General features: G+C 32.0%; 1 protein-coding gene across 1 annotated transcript; it reads right to left on the minus strand.

The window, feature by feature from the left end:
* Positions 1-4,972: 4,972 nt before the first annotated feature.
* On the minus strand, positions 4,973-9,727 carry LOC107889404 (probable glycosyltransferase STELLO2). Its single transcript, XM_041076578.1, has 3 exons — positions 7,755-9,727; positions 6,018-6,144; positions 4,973-5,683 (listed from the first exon to the last, which is right to left on the minus strand). Exons 1-3 carry the CDS (start codon positions 9,452-9,454, stop codon positions 5,210-5,212), a joined length of 2,301 nt encoding a protein of 766 aa, XP_040932512.1. The 5' UTR covers positions 9,455-9,727; the 3' UTR covers positions 4,973-5,209.
* Positions 9,728-19,106: the final 9,379 nt, after the last annotated feature.

Genomic DNA, 19,106 nt, shown 5'->3' on the forward strand with positions numbered 1-19,106 from the left:
AGCCTTTTATAGTAACCAAATGGTCGAATATGATGAGTCCGACGACACTGTTATTGCCATTAATTCCTATCTTATGAATACAGATATTTACCTCACTCTAGAAGATTTCAGAAATTTTGTCATTACCTCCCGGTTGTGTCTAATGAAAAGGGTTCTTTTAATCCCACCAATTTTGGTCCATCTAATCTTGCTGTTAACTTAGATATGCATGATCAATTATTGCATTTCATTTATCTATTGGATCTTTCAACCCATATCTAAGCATATATCGTCATTCGAAACATCGATTATTGGTGGATCGATTGCTTTAAGTCAAACAGGTGTTCGGATGTTGCTCTTCTCATGTATAACGACATTACCAAATCTATTGGGAGAGACCTAGGTAGCTCTGTAACCTTACCATCTGGGACCTTTCTTTTTTTTTTTTTTCTTGTTTGGGCATCAAAACTTGTGTCAATACCCCTATCTGAAGACATCAACCTATCGGTATTGGGGCTCTTCATCATGCCAAGTACAAACAAAATCCCTCTACTGGAGAATGGGAGAAAGAAGGCCAAGCGGCGTGTCATGATGATGAAGACCTTGGAGTTGATCTTGATGATATTCCACTTCCTGCCAAGAAGGCTCCTCCACCGGCATCTTCATCTGCTCAACCATCTGCTCTGTCTCACTCTGACAACATGTTTGTTGCCATCCTTGGTGCTATTACTTCCTTGAGTGAGGAGTTTAGAGGTTTTTGTACTTGTGTAGATGATGCTTTTGATTGAGTAAATAATAATGTTGGTAATCTAGGCTCTAGGATAAAGACTTTGGAGGAGCAAATGGCTCAACTTCTTGCTCGCTTTCCTCCAGTGGATCCTTCATCATCACCTAGGGATGATTAGTTTAGACCATTCATACGTTTGCATCATGCATCTTTTAATTTGTTAATGTACTCTTCTATTGTCCTACTTTAATTTGGGATATTATCATGTTTATTCTTAATGTTAGTTCTTTGTTTTCATGTTTTTCAATTTCTATTCTTGGGCTAACAAAATTTCTCTCCTTAAAGCTTTATTTGTCTTATTTTGATATAACAAAAAGGGAGAGAAGAGAAAGGTAGAGTTAATGGTAATGGTTGATTGAACAATAGTTGATTGTGTTGCCAAAATTTAGTGACCAATTGTTTAAAAATGTTTTTCAACTAAAAATGAACACAAATGAATATGTTAATTTTGACAATAAGCAACAATGTTTGATGAAACCTTAAAAGTGAAAATGAATTTTAGAAAGGGGGCCAAATTTTATTCAAAACCAAAATTCACAAATTATTTTGTTATATAAAAAGAGGGCCATTATTGACCCAAGCTTTATTTGATAAAAAACATTTTGATATAACAAAAATTATGTTTTGAATAAAAATAATTTTAAACAAAATTGTACTTCAAATTATTTCTAAAACACAAAAAATATCAAATTTATACTTGGAAAATTTTTAAACAAGTCAAAAATGCTCAAGGCCCACTATCGATTCTTTTTGTCTATCAATATATTTTTAGAAATCGATACCAAAATAGACTACTAAGTTGCAAACAATTTACCAAGTATCGATACCTTTTTGTTAGGTATCGAATATTTTTTAAATGGTATCAATTTTGACACACTTTATCGATATATTTTTCAATATCGATACGAAATTAAAATTTTTCCATTTTGAGGTATTCATTAAATATCGATCAAGTATCAATATCTTTTGTTTGGTATCAATAATTTTATCTTAGTATCGTTTTTTTTAGTTTTAACAGTAATTGAATCAAGGCACTAAATCATAGGTCTTACAACAACAAGAAAAAATATTCAAGCAAAAAGAACAATCAAATAACCTTTGTGCCAAATATTTCCATACTTTTTCTTTCATACATTGGTGAGATTTATTGTCATTTTATTTGCTCAAGTGTTTTTCATTGTAATTGAGCTTAATTTGCAAACACTTTATCTAGTAAGGATTATTTTCTTTGTTTGATTTTTTCTATCTCTTTGTGAGGTTTTGTATCTTATGGTTTGGGTAGAAAACCTGAAGAGAGTTTGCAAGGTTAAACCTTGTCTCAAAGATTATTAAATTAGTGAATTTGAGAAAATCCTTAGTTGTGGAAAGTTAAAGTAGTGGAGTAGGCAATTAGGGCTGAACCACTCTAAATTCTTGTGTTTAATTTATTATCCTTTCTAGCTTCCACAAAATTTTTAAAAGTCAATTCACCCTCTCTTGACAATTTCAGTTTGATTATTTGATTTAACAAACAACATGTTTTGCTATTTTTTATAGCTTCTTTTCATAGTCAGTATAAGGCCTAAGTAACATGACTTTGTTTTTCGACAAACTATATACATAATTGTGACACCTTCACACTTAACCCGATTAACAGATCTAGATGTCTGAAACCACATTATGTTGCAGAAACAACTCAGGCTAACTTGACATGAAATTCACAAAGTTTCATTCACAACAATCTAATCATCCATTGAACAATATATACACACTCTTTTCATACAATAATCAATTTCATATAAATACAAGGTTATATTAAGTCAAATTTAGAGTTAGACTTGAATCCAACTTTTTTGTCAAATTCAAGGTTATGTCTCTAGACATGGGACTCCATGTCTCAAGATAGGTCTTATTTGATTTTGGAAATTTTAGCTTCGATATCAGTATGTCTCAAGACACTTGAAATTATGTCTTGAGACAAGGTCCCTCGACTCCTATTTTCTCATTTTTACTTTGATGCTTAAATGTCTAGAAATAAGGGGCTTTTATCTTGAGGCTGGAGCAGGACAAAATTAATCTAGCTTTGATGTGCCCTTGTCTCGACAAAGGCCTCTTGTCTTGGTACCAGCTCAGTATGTCTCAAGACTTAATGGTCAAATTGCTAAAATACCCACTTTCAAGTATCTCAAACCTTATTAAAATGAACCAAAACTTACCTCGAAACATAATCATTAATTCAATCTATTAAAATGCATTCAATCACTACCAAATCGTACCTTCCAACATGTCATTACTAAACTAACTAATTTACATATTCAAACTCACATAATCAAGCATAATTAGCTAACGATCAAAAAGCCAAACTACCAAAAGTACCAATGAGAAGACTTTCGACCCGAGCCTTTGAGTTTGATGTTTGACCACAAATCTACTATAACTTTTATCCAATACCTGCAAATGGAACAAACAAATCCATACGCTAAGGAATATATACTTAGTAGTGCTAACATAATTCAAATTCAATTATAAACATAACAAAATCAAATAGAAATAAGTAATAAGATAACTCAAGTTAATCAATAACCATTCAACATTAATATCAACGATACGTATACACAAATAAATCATTTATCATTTCATCTTGTTCACATCAATAATTTGCTCAATTACTCATTATAGTTTTCAATACACCCTCAGAGTATTTGCATCTACTTTAACATATCAAACCATGTATCACTTCAATATTTTTATCCCAATATAGTACACATGTATATAATAAATAGTATTACATTTTTAATCCTTATTAACATATATCGAATTGAAGGACAGATACTCGGATCAATCCACCAACACACCAAATATGCATCGAAGTGCTAATTGGGACATTGATCCCACTAACCACACTAGAATACGCTTGTACCTTTGTGGAATTTGAGCTGGTGATACGTTCTCAACCCCCAAGGTATTAGAGAACTATCATAATATAAACGCACATAGCACTAAATCTCTCACCTATCAAAACAGACTATATGACATGCTAACTATACTAGTGATTCTATCTAATAACGTTAATAGGCAATTATCAATATTATTGATTGTATTTCATCAACAAACATATACACATATATTTAGTCTGTCAAACAAGCTCAAGTCACATAGTTAGGCATAAACATTTCACATTGATGGTTTGTCATTTTCGGACATTTAACGAATCAAACATATGCATATAATTATCTAAAGAACTCGAATTATGAGAGCACAAACCAGATTAGCTATTCATCGACAACTTGTCTTTCTTTTTTGCTTTTCGACATAACAATGTCGTTTTTAGCTATGTACTATAAATTCGAATATAAAAAATCCATTAAATATATAATTCGGACATAGAAAGATGATAATTAAATATGAGTATATTTTATTCTATATAATCCCTACTAATGCTAATATCTGAAACACTCTAATTTCACAATTCACCAAGTTGAATTTAAATCCGACTTAAATAAATATAATACAATGATCTCCTTCAACCATTATTTATTATCAAACCCAAAGTTTTTATCCCTTCCGATTTAGTCCTTAATGATGCAATAATAGCTTTCAAGGTTTTAAACTTAAATCAGACTTATTCTTACCTATCACGTTATCTTATTAACATGTTTCCTACATCTTTCAAGATTAACAACTAATTTTTCTTAATTTCAACTCAATTTCATAACATTCTCTACCATAGTAACTTAGATTAATTCTTCTAATACTAAACTATAAACAATGGATTAACAAGAACACATCTCATGCTAAAGAAATCTATGAAATTTAAGAAGAATCAAGTTCACGTACCTTGTTAATTTGATGGCCGAATGAAAAATATCAAGTTTTGCCTAATCCTTCTTTCACAATCGATCATGGAGAAGGCAAGAAAGATGATTCTCTGCCTCCCCACTTAACATATATATATATATATAACCAACTAATTAACTCAGTAATTTATTAATAAAATGTTTTATTAATGAAAAAAAAATTAACCTTCAATTTTTTCAATTTTTGTATAAATATTGACTAAAAATGTAAATATTGAAAATTTGTTAAATTATGTAATATTTATTCTCAATTTTAGTACTGACCGGATACATTTTTTTTTATACCTGAAATTTCAGTAAGCATTAAAATCAGAAAACAAGATTGAAAATCAACAGATTGCTTCTCATGTATATACTGATGAGCCCAAAAGACCAGAATCATTTCATTTCATTTTCTCTTCTAATAGAATCTGCAAACAGTAATGAATCATACAAATGTAATGAATCTACAGAGGAACTTACAAAAAGAACACCCCCTTTCCCCCTGAAAAATGATTATGGAACAAGTAAAGAAAAGAAAGAAAAAGAAAAAAAAACAGTTTTTCATATTACAGTTACAACAGTAGTACATGTTTCTTTCCTCCACACTACTGCCTTTCATTAGTGTTCAAACTAACTCCGTTAATAGAGGATCACCTTCACCCATTATTCTGATTAGCTTTATGAATTCCTGCTCGCTTGACACCTTCCATGGATGCACCGCAGGTGCGTGTGCGGAATAATGTGTCGAAGAAGAATTAGCAGATTGTGCTTCTGGCTTATACACCATTGTACTAAGCACTGAATCGAAATTCTGTGGTGAATCCATTGACAAAAAGAACATGGGTATGGAAACCTTTTGATGGATATCTAGATGTCCGACCAGATTAACAAGATCAACAAAGTCCGCTACAAACCATCGAGGAATGTAGAATATCTCAGAACTGCAAATTGTGAGGCTCTGGTCACTCCTCACAACTTCTCTATAGTTCACTTGGAAGTGAACCGGCATTGTACTAACTACCTTCCTTACCAGCTCCGCTTGCTTCGAGTACCAATCAGAACTTCCTTTGGTTGATGCAGTACTCCAAGACATGGATACCTAAATGCCATCAAATGAAGAAGAAAATAGGAGCAGTGACTTAGGAGTTACTCGTAATGAACAATTCCATATTTTAGGAACATAACACGCCAAGCTTGTACGATTATATTGCCATTTGCAAAATTATTTTTGAACAATCCAAAATGTTTTCTTCAAATAAATGGCGAAAGAAATTGACTGTCGAACAGCTAAATACTAGAACAATATAAATTCTTAAAAGAAAATACAAAAGCTGAAGTACCATAGGTAGGACAAATAATTATTGACAACATTTTAAATATGTAAAACGACAAGTAAAGCACAAATGCCAAGTGAAAAGGTAGAATTTAGGTACCTTATCCGTTATCCATAGCTTAGTCTTGTCTGCCTGTAAGAGATTCCAGTAATTAAGAACAGTATCATCTTCGAGGAATAAAAAGCCATCAGCACTTGAAAACCGATCAAATATCTTGGGCAGATGCCTACAAAATATGTTGAGAGACAATTAGCAAACATAAAAGATCTTCGTAAAAGTAATTATCATTTAACATTCCAACTGGACGACTCAATACTGTTAAAACAGGCATGACCTCACTTAACAGCTATGGTTTCCATGGTTACCAACCATAAATTGACCATTTAACAACGATTTGCTGCTTTTAGAAAGTCTTAACTCAGAAGAAAGGAACATACAAAAACTTAATTGACTAAGTACCAAATGTGATAACCTGTCAAAAATATAGAAAAAAAACAAAAAAACAAAAACATGCAATTATTATTGCATTTATAATTCGTAAACTCCATTAGGACTATAAGGTAACTCTTCCCTTTTAGGGTTTGCTTAGTAGGGAGAATCAAAACAAGAAGAAGAATTCATAATCCGAGGTTATGCTAAAAAAAAGTAAAATAATTATGAATCTTAGTGAAAAGGATTCCACTGCACCCCTTCCTGCTGGCAAAGCTCAAGGTTGAAGAGGGGGCCTCCGATGATATATCATGGGAAAGAAGAGGCAGTACTTTGATTGGAAAAGAGAGATGCCACAACAAGAAAGGAACGGATTCTTGAAGATAATGAAGAAAATCAGGAAAGAGGGGCCATTTAGAGATTTTAGAATGTCTGAAGGTAGTCTGGAATCAACAAAAACTAATCACAAGGTATAGCAAATCCTGGTTTCAAATACTATGGTCAATCTACTTCATGCAAGAACAGTTTAAAGTACAACTTCGATTCTTTAAGGCTAATGAAATGCCCTTGGAAAAAGGTAAGGTTATGGATCAATTATTTACGATCAGGAGAGAGACTCATTTATTATTTTAAAAATTCAAATAAAATAATTATTAGAAACACAAGTTTCTTTAAACAACAAATATCAACGTCCACTTCCCAATATATTACAATCATTATTTACTAGTCCCTCTGCATTTACACCTCCAATCTATAAGATAATATAAAGGATCAAGATTAACATAAATCAACAGGTTAAGATCTTCAATATGAACAGAAAAAAAAAAAAACCAAGTATAAATCGAAATTAAGCAGTTTTCCAAAAGTCTTCATCTACCTAAGCACAATATGATATCATTTTCTTTATCACCTCATGCATGTAATAACTGCCAATTATTTTCCGTGCAAAGCACGTGAAAGAAGATGAAGAGAATTTCATTTTAGCTGTCCATGGATCAGTTGCTTTTACAAAAATTTCATATTGGTTGTTCATGGATAAAGTAATTTATGAAAATGCGATGACAGAAACTAATAATTGTTATCTATGAATAATATTGCGGTTAATGATTTATGCCCAAATTCATTTTGTCCAAAGATTTAAAGAACAATTTATCAGGACTTATATTGCAAAACCTCGCTGGCCAGGTACAGATGAAAGAAAATCAGGCAAATAATGGCTGGAAGCAAAAGCTATCTAGTAAACCAGAATATCACTTTATTCTACCAAAACAATATTCAAAAGCAAAGAAAGTAACAAATTAAAAAAGATATATATCAATATTCTAAGAAAGATGCACCATGGAAAAATTAATTGATAGATTAAAAGTATCATGTGAAGGGCAAGTGATGATTCTTGTGGCAACTTACTTGTAAAATTGATCTAATTGACCTTCTTCAATGGCAAGATCTGAATTCTTCTGCGCAGAAAAAATAACCACAGTTTTAAATACCCGCCCGTAAAGCAGTCTCCACTCCAGGGCAGTACGCTCCACAGGACCATTGCAGAACATGATTAGCACGATATTTCCAAAATTCTTCCTCCATCGTATCAAATTCCCAATCTCAGAACTAACCACCCCTGTTTCCTCCACTGCTAAATGAACAGATGGCAATTTCTGAGGGATATATTCTTTTCGATCCCCATGACCGATATTTGCCCTTGGTCTGTCCAGTTCCAATGTCATCAACCTTGGCTGATGATAACCTACGGCAACCAAGTCCTGAAGCCAAGCAGCAGTAAACTTGAGATCCTGCTCAGTCCAAAACCCCTCCTCCGCCATGGCATAACTCAGTTCCAATATCTTCTCAAACAACCTATGCTTGTTTGATCTCCATGACACCAAGAATTTGATCAAACGACCTACATTCACATGAAGATCCTTCTCCTCTGAAAAGGGGTATGCCTCAATTCTGTCATACCGATGAACTGTAGGAGGATACACAGCAACATTACCACCAATCTCCCACAAGAGCCGCTGTCCCCAGTAACCCCTCAATACATCTGAAGCCATTGTACTAACAGAAACAGGCAGCATCAAGGCCCAAAAGGCCGATGAATGGTATAATGTATTGAACGAATTCAATGGCACCATCATACCTTGAGGAAAGGCCACTTTTGGTGCATGCTCATCAAACCTAATATCAAAGGCTTCCAAACCCGACTTCCTAGTAAAATAAAACACGGAATCAACATCTGGTAACCCATTCGAAATCCCTTGCTGTATGAACTGTTTCCCACCAAAGACCTCAGTGTAGAACTCCTCGTGTCCAAAGTCACCCACATTTTCCAATGGTAATCCCCTAGGCCAAACTGAACGTTGGCCGAAATGAATATAAGGGTTGACTACAGTCCTATAAGGATTATCATGGCTATACTGCAATATAACTTCTTGCCTAGCCCCTTCCCCTACTAATTCTACATCAAAATGTTTCCCTAGATCATTATCAATTACTTCCCCACGATCATCAGCATCGAAGATCTTTTTGGCACCATGTTGAATCGCAAACAAGTAACCAACGCTCTTTCTAACATAAGAATCGTAAGGCAAATGATCCACAACGCGAAAACCCAAATTAGCTTGCATATCTAAAGACAAAAAAATCGCACCTTTTAAGCTCCAATCACTGGGAGTCCTGGAGTTCCCAATTGCCAAAACTTGCCACCCTTTAATCTTCACCATCTTCTTCAATGCGTCGGAGGGGTAATTAGAAACGGAGACAACGACCCATTGCTCTGATCTGAAATTAGCGTAAGGCGAAGTGCGGTCAGGAACGGGTTTGATGGAATTCCAGTTGATTTGAGGGAGAGAGATGGAATCCACGGCGCTCTGGGTTTCGGATTGGAGGCAAAGGAGAAAAGCTGTGTTGGTGGAGGAGTAGATGAAGAAAACGGCGGCGATGGTGAGGATTAGGACTAAGATAGTGACGATTCTGTAGCAGTTGTCGGGTACCCATGCGGAGAAGTCGAGGTTTTTGGGTTCAGACAATCTGTTGGGTTGAACAGTGGGGAGCTTTCTGTTCTGGGGAGGTTTTGGAGATTTAGGAACTGCACGGTCTTGGACCAACATTTGATCTTTTCTTCTTGGATAGATTCTTCCAAACCTAAATTCTTGCTAGATCTTCACTTTTGCTCCTTAATCTCAGCTTCACTCATAGATCCCCCAATTGCTTTTCTATTTAATTTTCTGTTTCCGTTGTGTAAAAAAGAGGGAAAGAAACAGAAAGACAGTCACCTTGGAGTCTTTTTAATGACCTCTGCCGACAGCTACAAGCGAACACACACAACTGGGTTTCGTAGGCTTCAATGTAAATTTTTAGCAACTTATGAGTGGTAGTTTGGTGGGTCGTTGTCCTGTCTTTCTTCTTCAAATATTTGAGTATAAAATACTATTTTAGTATATTATTCAACTCATTCCATATTCATCACTTAATTAATTTTTTTATTAATTAATTTTTCGAAATTAAATATTTTTATCACTTTTCCCTTTGTTTTAATGAATGTTTAAGGTAGTTTTGTTTTGTTCACCTAATACTAAATTTAGTTTTTCAATATTTATATATTCTATAAATTTGATCTTAAATTTAAAGTTTTTAATAAATTTAGTCATCAACGTTAACAATATTTACCATTTTAGTCCTTATTATAAAAATTGGATAAAATATTTAAAAATCTTAAAAAATCTTAATAAGTAAATATAAGTATATATTTAAGATTTTTGTACACAAAATTACTTTAAACAATATCTTTCACTTTGTTCTTTCTTTCATTCAATTGATAAAGTTAGAAATATCAAATACAATGGCCTTAACATGCAATCTCTCTCCAATTCTTGAGTTAGAAATGATAAAAACATGAAAATACTAGAGCCTAAAACTAGTATTATATATGTAGCAAAGAGTAAGACCGTCGAAGTTAGTGTCGTCAACCCATATAGCTGAAGAAAAAAAAGGAGATTGAATAAAAAATAACTTTAATTTATGGGGTTTTCACATGTTTGATTGATAAGAAAATGAACATGGTTGGTAAGAAAAAAAAGAGGTAAAAGGTAATCCATAACAAAATCATAATCTTTAAGCAGTTCAACTCATCTATATAGTCTCAAGTTTAGTTCCTTTTAAATGAGCATATACTTTACACTTTAATGATTAGTGAATACATGACACTTCTCACCATATAAATAGTGTCTCTCAATCATTAAGGAAAAACTACTATTGCATACTCTAATTCATGAGTAAGATAATTCTTCTCGTGTGACTTGAGTTGTTGTGAAGCATACGTAACTCCTTTGCTCTCTGGCATTAATACAAAACCTAGACCATTGTGAGATGCATCACTAAATACTAAAAATTCTTTACTATACACAGGTTATGTCAAAACAGATGCTTTTATCAACATTGCCTTTAATCTCTCAAAAGTCTATTGACACTTATTCGACCATTCAAACTTAACATTTTTTTTTTGCAGTAACTAGGTCAAACAAGAAGCAATTATCGAGAATCATTTTACAAACCTTCGATAACATCCGGCTAAATTAAAGAAACTTCTTATTTTAGTGACATTTTGTAACACCCCATACCCAACCCGATCATCGAGTCTAAGCTACAAGATGCCACATTCATTGCTAGAGCAACTACGATCACATTTGCAATTCAAATAAACAATTTATGTGTTATTTTAAGCTCAATACATAATTGCAAAATGTTATATAATTAAATTCGGGATATAAACAAACCTATGAAAGCTCTTTCAATAAACTGAGGTTGGTTAAGGACTAAAATATAACATTTTTAAAATTCTCAGGTTGGCGTCGCGATGTAGAAGGTATCACGTCGCGACTTTGACAAAACAATAAGTGTCATCAAGACATCAGATATCCATAGTCATGACACCACTTTCTATCAATTTCATGTTTCAATGTTGAAGGTCTGTCCTTTGGACGCCACCTACTATTTTGCACAATATCCATTAGGTACCAATTCACAACTTACAAAATGACGAATTCTATACCTATTCAATTTAAGCAAAGTACACACTTTCAAACATAACATATGCCACAAATCAAACAAGCATTTCTATTCAAAATTTACCAATTTGACTATTCAAACTTAAAACCGACTCAACATATGTTACCATTTGCATATTTCAAACATTTCAACCTTATCTCATGAATGCATTTAACAATTCATATGCTTGGGACTCAAAATAACATTACCAATTTAAGATTCCAAAATGACTATTTACATTACAAAAGTGACTCAATGTAACACCTTATACCTGGCCTGATCATCTAACCTGAGCTATAAGGTATTACAGTTGTAAAGCATTTCTATCATATAAAGATTCGACAAAAATAACCAACAAATCTATTAAACAACATTAACAACAATATGATGTGATTTACAATCAAAACCTAGCATTAATTTAATATACAGGACCTTTAAAAAAACTTGGAATAAAATTATGACTAAACTGAAACTTTTATAAAAATTCAGGTAAAAAGTGTAGTCCCTAGCATGGCCGTGTTGTCTAACTGTGTAATGACTCGAATTTTACCGTTACCGAAAAAGTGTATTTTCGGGTCTCCGTTTCTGAAAAATGAATTCGTAAATATTTATTAAAAATATTTACGAAGTAAAATGAGTGGTTAATTAGAGTTTAATTAAGTGAATTTAATTTAATTAAGAGTAATTAAGTAAAAGGACCAAATTGAATAAAGTGTGAAACTTGAATTATAGATTAAAAGAAAATAAAAAGGACTAAAAGGATAATTATACAAAAAGTATAAATTGAGAAGGTTTATCTAAGATTTTTTTTTATGTTTAGTATATTATTATATTATTATATTATTATATAATAAAGATACTTTATGTTTTAATTATATTATATTATATTATATTATATTATATTATATTATATTATATATATAAACTAAAGAAGCAAATGAAAGGAAACAGAAACAGAATGAAACGAAAACAGAGCAGGGGAGAAAAAGAAAGAAAGAAGGGGAGAAAAGGGAAAATTGAAGGTTTGAAGCTTTAAGCTTTAATAAGTAAGTCAATCAAGCCATTTTTACTTAATTTTGATGTTTTAGAAGTTTAGAACAAAGTTTTGATGAAATTAAGTTGATATTTTGATAGTTATTAAATTTCTAGATATTGTCCATGTTAAATAAAATGATGAATTAAGGGCTAAATTGATAGAAATTCAAGTTAAAAATGATACAAGGATTGAATTGTAAAGTGATTCATAAGTTTTATGCTTTAAGGACTAAATTGAAAGAATTTCGAAATTATGGTTTTATGATGAAAAATAGATAATTATGTCTAAGTTTGGTTAAAAATTGAGTAGAAATAAAGTATGAATTAAGATAGAAAAGTAAGTGAATTTAGTTAGAATTAAATTGAAATTAAAGTAAATCAACATTTTGTACTAAGACTATTTTGGACAGCAGCAGTAGTCTAAGTTTGAAAAATCACCAAAAATTTTATAAATTGAATTATAGAATGAATAAAATATGAAATTAAATATTATTGAGTCTAGTTTCTTATAGAAGAAACGATATAAGCAATTGAATTGTAAATTATGAGATATAATGAATTTTGTGAGATAAGGTCAGAATGAATTCGGGTTCCCCTGTTCTGACTTTGGAAAATCACCAAAAATTGAAGAAAAATAATTATAGGCTTAAAGTTATATGTTTAGAATCCCTAATGAGTCTATTTTCAGGAGAAATCAACGGGAATATTATCCGAGTTCTGTATTGTGAGATAATTAATTTTTAGTGAAGAAGGGACGAAACTGTTAGACAGCAGAATAGGGGTGAATTTAAAGAATAAACTGTACTTAATGGCTAAACCAAAAAATTCTGAAAATTTTATTGTAAGAAGATTTGTGAGTCTAGTTTCAGTAAAAATTAGCGGATCTTAATTTAGAATTCTATAACTCAAGATATGAATTAGTAATGTATTAATGATTATGAATTGTATTAATTTCGTAGTCAATGTGGTACCGGAAATCTCGGCTAAGAAAGGACAAGACAAAGTCAACGGGAGCAAAAATTACGGTTTGTATTTCTATAATCCGAACTTAATTATTATTTGTTATATTTATATACATATGGCAATTGTTAGTGTTAGAATTATGATGTTTTACAATTAGAATGAATTGATTTTGGTATGCGATGAATTTATTGAATTTATATTGATTGAAATTATTTTGATTGAATTTATATTGATTGAATTATATAATATATATGATTTATGTAGAAATTTGAATATTGAATGAATATTATATTGAAAAAATATATTGATTAGAAATATGAGGAAATTGATATGAATATATGAGATTGTGATATTTGAATATTTGATATTGAAAAGTGAATTGAATTGTATTGAATTATGAATTAATGTGAATAATTGAAATATATTGTTGAATTGAATGAAATTGTATGAATTGTGAAAATGGGTGAATATATGTGATTATCAGAATGGTATATTGATGAAAGAATTATTAAATTGAGAAAGTGAATGAAATACCCTATTAACTAGTCGGGCTGAGTCGGATATAATTGGCATGCCATATGATCTGGAAGTGTACGGGATTTGCCGGCTTTATCGATCAGGCACTTTATGTGTCATATATCAGGCACCTCGCGTGTCGTATCAGGCACCTCGTGTGTCGTTTTAGGCACTTTATGTGTCGTATACTGATCAGGTACTATGTACCGTTTTAGGCACAATGTGCCGTACTGGTGTGTTTGGGTTGGAATCCGTGTATCCGTCAAAGTCCGGGTTTGTTAATAGGGGTAAATAAGTGAAAGATAAATCGAATAAATTTGATTGATCAAGCTATTGAAATGAAACGAGAAATTGAATTGAGAATTGAAAATTTATATGAAATTGAAAATATGAACCAAAGGTTCATGAAATGATTGGAGTTCGAATTGATGATATATGATGCCACTTGATGAATTGAAATGTGATTTGAGATATATGAATCGTATGTATATACTGAAAGCTATCAGGGATAGTAAGTTGATATGATATAAATAAAATTGACTGTTATTGAAATGAATTAAAATGGAATATGATTGATAAGTGTATAGTTGAATATAGTTTAATGATATTGAATTGTGAATAAATTAAGGAAAGCTATACCGAATAGTAAGTGAAACAATGGAGTAAATAATAATGGATTTAGTTAAGAATTGAACAATTATGTTATTGTGTTTATTATATGATTTGTATAAAATTTATATGGTAAGTAGTTGAAATTTATCTATGAATAAATAATTGAATAATTATAATTGTTATTATGATCTTAAGTATTTGTTATATTATAAATTGTTCGGATTATAGAAATACCACTGAGTATACCATACTCAGCGTACGGTTTGTTTCCGTGCGCAGGTTAAGTAAAGATGGTACGTTGAATCAACATCCCAGGCACGAATTCATTAAGGTAAAGTATGTTGAGTATTGATAGTGGCATGTACCCAGGATGTTTAATGAGAGTCATTTAGGTTGTAAAAGTATTGATGAAATGAGTAAATTATGGTTGGCAACGGTATGTAATATGAATTTTGAAATTTACTAAAAATTCGTAGTGATTCTAAATTAGTCCCGAATTGAAATTACTGTTCATATTGGACCGCAAGGGCCCATTAAAGGGACGACATATTAAAACTAGGATGTGTGTGAATATTTATTTTAATTAATGACCGGAATTGGACTGTACTGACTGGTAATGTCTCGTAACCCTGTTCCGGTGACGGTATAGGGTTAGGGGACGTTACAAACTGTGTAACAGATTTAAACCGTGTACTCTTGAGACACACGATCGTGTTACCAGACCGTGTAACTAACTAAGGTCGTGTGGACAAACCTCACCAAAATTAAACACACCATATGTTCGTGTCAATCAATCGTGTGTGGTACACGATCGTGTGGCAGGCCATGTCACAGGCCGTGTGTAACAGCCCGTTTTAAGTCAAATCGGAACAGTGGTTTTGGGACCACAAATCTAAGATCAAAATAATTATTTTATTTTCATTTTAATGTCTACATCATGATAGTATGATTGTGTGAAAATTTCGTTAAGAAATTTTATCGTTTGAATGCTCGATTTGATAAGAAGGACTAAATCGCGTAAAGAGTAAAACTTGAGTTTTATTAGTTAAAGGTGTCTAATAGCTATGAAACTTTAAAGTGGAGGTCCTCAAGTGGTAATTAGACCATTAATATTATTAGTGAAAAATATGGACATCTTTTAAGTAATGTTTAATGGTTAATTAAAAAGTTTAAATTGGTAATTTAGTTAATAAAGACAAATTAAATAAAAATAACATGGCTATCATCTTTCTCCATCTTCTTCCACTGATTTTACAAAGAAAGAAAAGCCATAAAACCTTGTTAAGTTCGACCATGATAGCTTGGAGTGCATGGTATGTATTTTGACTCGGTTTTTAAAGATTTCTATGTTTTTGAGATTATTGCAGCTTAATCTAGCTACCCCAAGGACTAACTTGCAAAAATGTTAAAGGTTTATGGTTTTTCCATTGATTAATATATGTGTATTTTGATGTTTGATGATAGAAAATGTATGGTTGTTGTTAGATAAACAACATTTATAAAGTGATTTTTAGTAAAATATTTAATTAGGGATTTATTTGTGAAATATGAAAATATTGTGGTTAAATTGTGAAATAAATGAAAATTGTGGGTTGCTATAGTAATAAGAGAAATTCGGCTAGCATGGGTAGGGATCTAATTGCATGAATTTGTATTTTTATGAGTTAAGGACTAAATTGTAAAGAAATTGAAATATTAGGGGAAAAGTGTAAAGTTGCCATAATGTGATTTTTGGGATAAATTGAATAGATTGATGATTAAATAATCTAAATTTAATTACATATAGATCAAGAAAAGCAAAGTTCGAATCTAGATCGGAGGAAAAACAAAGTTTTGGACTAATTAATCTATTTCGTCGTTTTTGCGATTGAGGTAAGTTCGTATGTTAATAAACATTCTTGTAATTGTGTTTTAAATGCTTTATATTTGAATTTTTGATGAATATGGTTGTACGGAAATGTTCAACGAAGAGTCGGCAATGAGAAATCCCGATTGAACCTTAGGAATAGATTAGGATACGAATGACATGTCACTAGGGGTTATGTGATTTGGGTGCTGGTCCGTACGTCCTACAAGTGGCTAAGTTATCTGGCATGCGTTGCAGATTCTCGTCAGCTCGTGTGAGGAACACCATGTAGCTACGTTATGACCGTCAACTTGTGTGTGCAGACCAATTGATAGCTCGAGAGTGAGCATTACATGTGATATGAGATTGAGATAGCTTTGGCTATGCATTGGCACTTAGGGTGCAAGATACCCGAGTATTCGGTAGTATTCCAAATGGTTCAATAGGTATATCAAGGATATAGATGAGTATGAAATTGATACGAGCTTGTACAGGTATGTACGTAAACTATACAATCATTAAATCAAAGAAGTTGATGGAAATTGTGTTTAATCCTTGGGTTGAATATATGTGTTAAGTTATGCTTCAAATTTGAATTGCATTATATGATGTTTATGTTATTGAATTGTTGGTTGGTAAGTTTTACTTACTTAGCATACGAGCTTACTAAGCTTTATAGCTTACTCTATTTACTTTTCCATGTTTTATAGTGATTATCAAAGCTTGCTCAGATTTAAGAATCATCGGAGATCTCATCACACAATCAAGCTATCACTTTGGTACTTTTGAACTTATGTAGTTTGGTATATGGCATGTATAGGATTTATGGTCATTTTGCTATATGTTAATAATGGATTTAGCCATTTGAGTTGGCTTGTAAATGATGAATGCTTTGTTATGTGTATAGCCATGTGATTTGGCTTATTTTGGTATGTTTGGTGATGTATGTTGTAACACCCCTACCCGTATCCATTGCCGGAATAGGTACGAGGCATTACCGGAGTTTACTGAATATTTTCAGATAATTTTGAGTCATTTATTATTCATATTTTGAAAATAATCATAACGTCTCTCTATTGGGCCCTCGAAGCCCCAAACATACATTAAAAACCAACCGGAATTAAATCGAGATCATAAAAAAAATTTCGCAAAATCTTAAATTTTATTCTTATCTAAGTACTTACCATTTCAATGCTTCTTATAATTAAACATGTTACCATTCAATCAATAGCTTGGCACTTGTCTAAGCGTCAAACAACATCATTGTTAGTATACTTGCACATATTTCATATAAATTCAACATTGATATACTTATTTTCTCGACATGTTAGACTTGAGTTTAATAATTGTCTTTACTTACATAATTTCCTTGTATCAACATATCAAAGATAATCATATGTACATGTCATGAAACATATCATTCTCTTACCGTTTTTTAATAAGTATATATCAATCATTTCATTATATTAATATTTCATGCTCCATCATTTCCATATATTTTATGCATATTTATTCCGGTAAAATTTATATCAAACTTAACATAAATTATATTCCATGTACTTATTCGTATTTCGTTTATGTATCTTCATAATTATTTCATACAACTATTTTGTACATATATTTCCATATGACCAGTTCTTGTAAACATTTCACACAACCATTTCATATAACCATTCGTCATCTGATACATATTACCTGAATATCAATTGTTTAATAGATGTCATTTCGTCTCCCATCCACGGTCTTATTTATCTTTGACATGATGCCATAGTGTCTTTCAACTATGGTCTTACTCATTTTCTGTCATGTTGCCATGGTATCTTTCAACCATGGTCTTATTCATTTCATGTCACGTTGCCATGGTATCTTTCAACCATGGTCTTATTCATTTCCCGTCATGTTGCCATGGTATCTTTCAACCACGGTCTTATTCATTTCATATCACGTTGCCATGGTATCTTTCAACCATGGTCTTACACATTTCATATCAGGTTGCCATGGTATCTTTCAACCATGGTCTTATACATTTCATATCAGAGAGCACACTCCCGCGAACCTCATCCTTACAGTGGAATTACCAGTCCAGGCTAAATCCCCTATAATATAAACTCATAGAGTATTGTCGGGATTACCAGTCCAGGCTAAATCCCCTGTAACGACAATTACTCTAATGAGCTTGGATCTGAATTACCAGTCCAGGCTAAATTCAGACCCTGATTCAGATTACCCGTCCGGGCTAAATCCATTTACCCGTATTCTTCAGAAGGGCTATATCAGGATAGGATCACCCGTCCGGGCTAGATTCTTTTTACCGTCAATTCTTTTTCAGAGATCCATCGAATTTTCCTTTCATTCAATCGGGATTTCTTCCCTTTTTTATCAAATATGTTAATGTTTCATCAATTTTCATACAATGAACATTCAAATCATATTCATATCAAAAACATACATTTCAAGCATTTAAGAATAAAATTCAAGTTATACGAACTTACCTAGCAAAATTGCAGAAATATTAAGATTTAGGGACATTTTGGTAATTTACCATTTTCCCAATTTTCACCCGATCTTAAATTAAAAATTTCATTCAATTTATTAATTTAGATAATAAAACAATTCATTCCCTTCAATTTGGTCATTTTGACATTTTTACAAAATTACCCCCTAAAGTTTTACTTTTATTCAATTTAGTCCTTAAGCCTAAAACATGCAAATTAGCCATGCTAGCTGAATATTCATATATATTT

The sequence above is a fragment of the Gossypium hirsutum genome, chromosome A09 (assembly GCF_007990345.1).
Source record: "Gossypium hirsutum isolate 1008001.06 chromosome A09, Gossypium_hirsutum_v2.1, whole genome shotgun sequence".
NCBI lineage: Eukaryota > Viridiplantae > Streptophyta > Magnoliopsida > Malvales > Malvaceae > Gossypium > Gossypium hirsutum.

Coding starts and splice junctions, on each gene's coding strand:
- LOC107889404 (XM_041076578.1), bottom strand. CDS start 9,454: ATGTTGGTCCAAGACCGTGCAGTTCCTAAATCTCCAAAACCTCCCCAG. Junction 6,145..7,754: donor CAATTAGATCAATTTTACAA/GTAAGTTGCCAC, acceptor CATATTTTGTAG/GCATCTGCCCAAGATATTTG. Junction 5,684..6,017: donor AGCTATGGATAACGGATAAG/GTACCTAAATTC, acceptor GATGGCATTTAG/GTATCCATGTCTTGGAGTAC.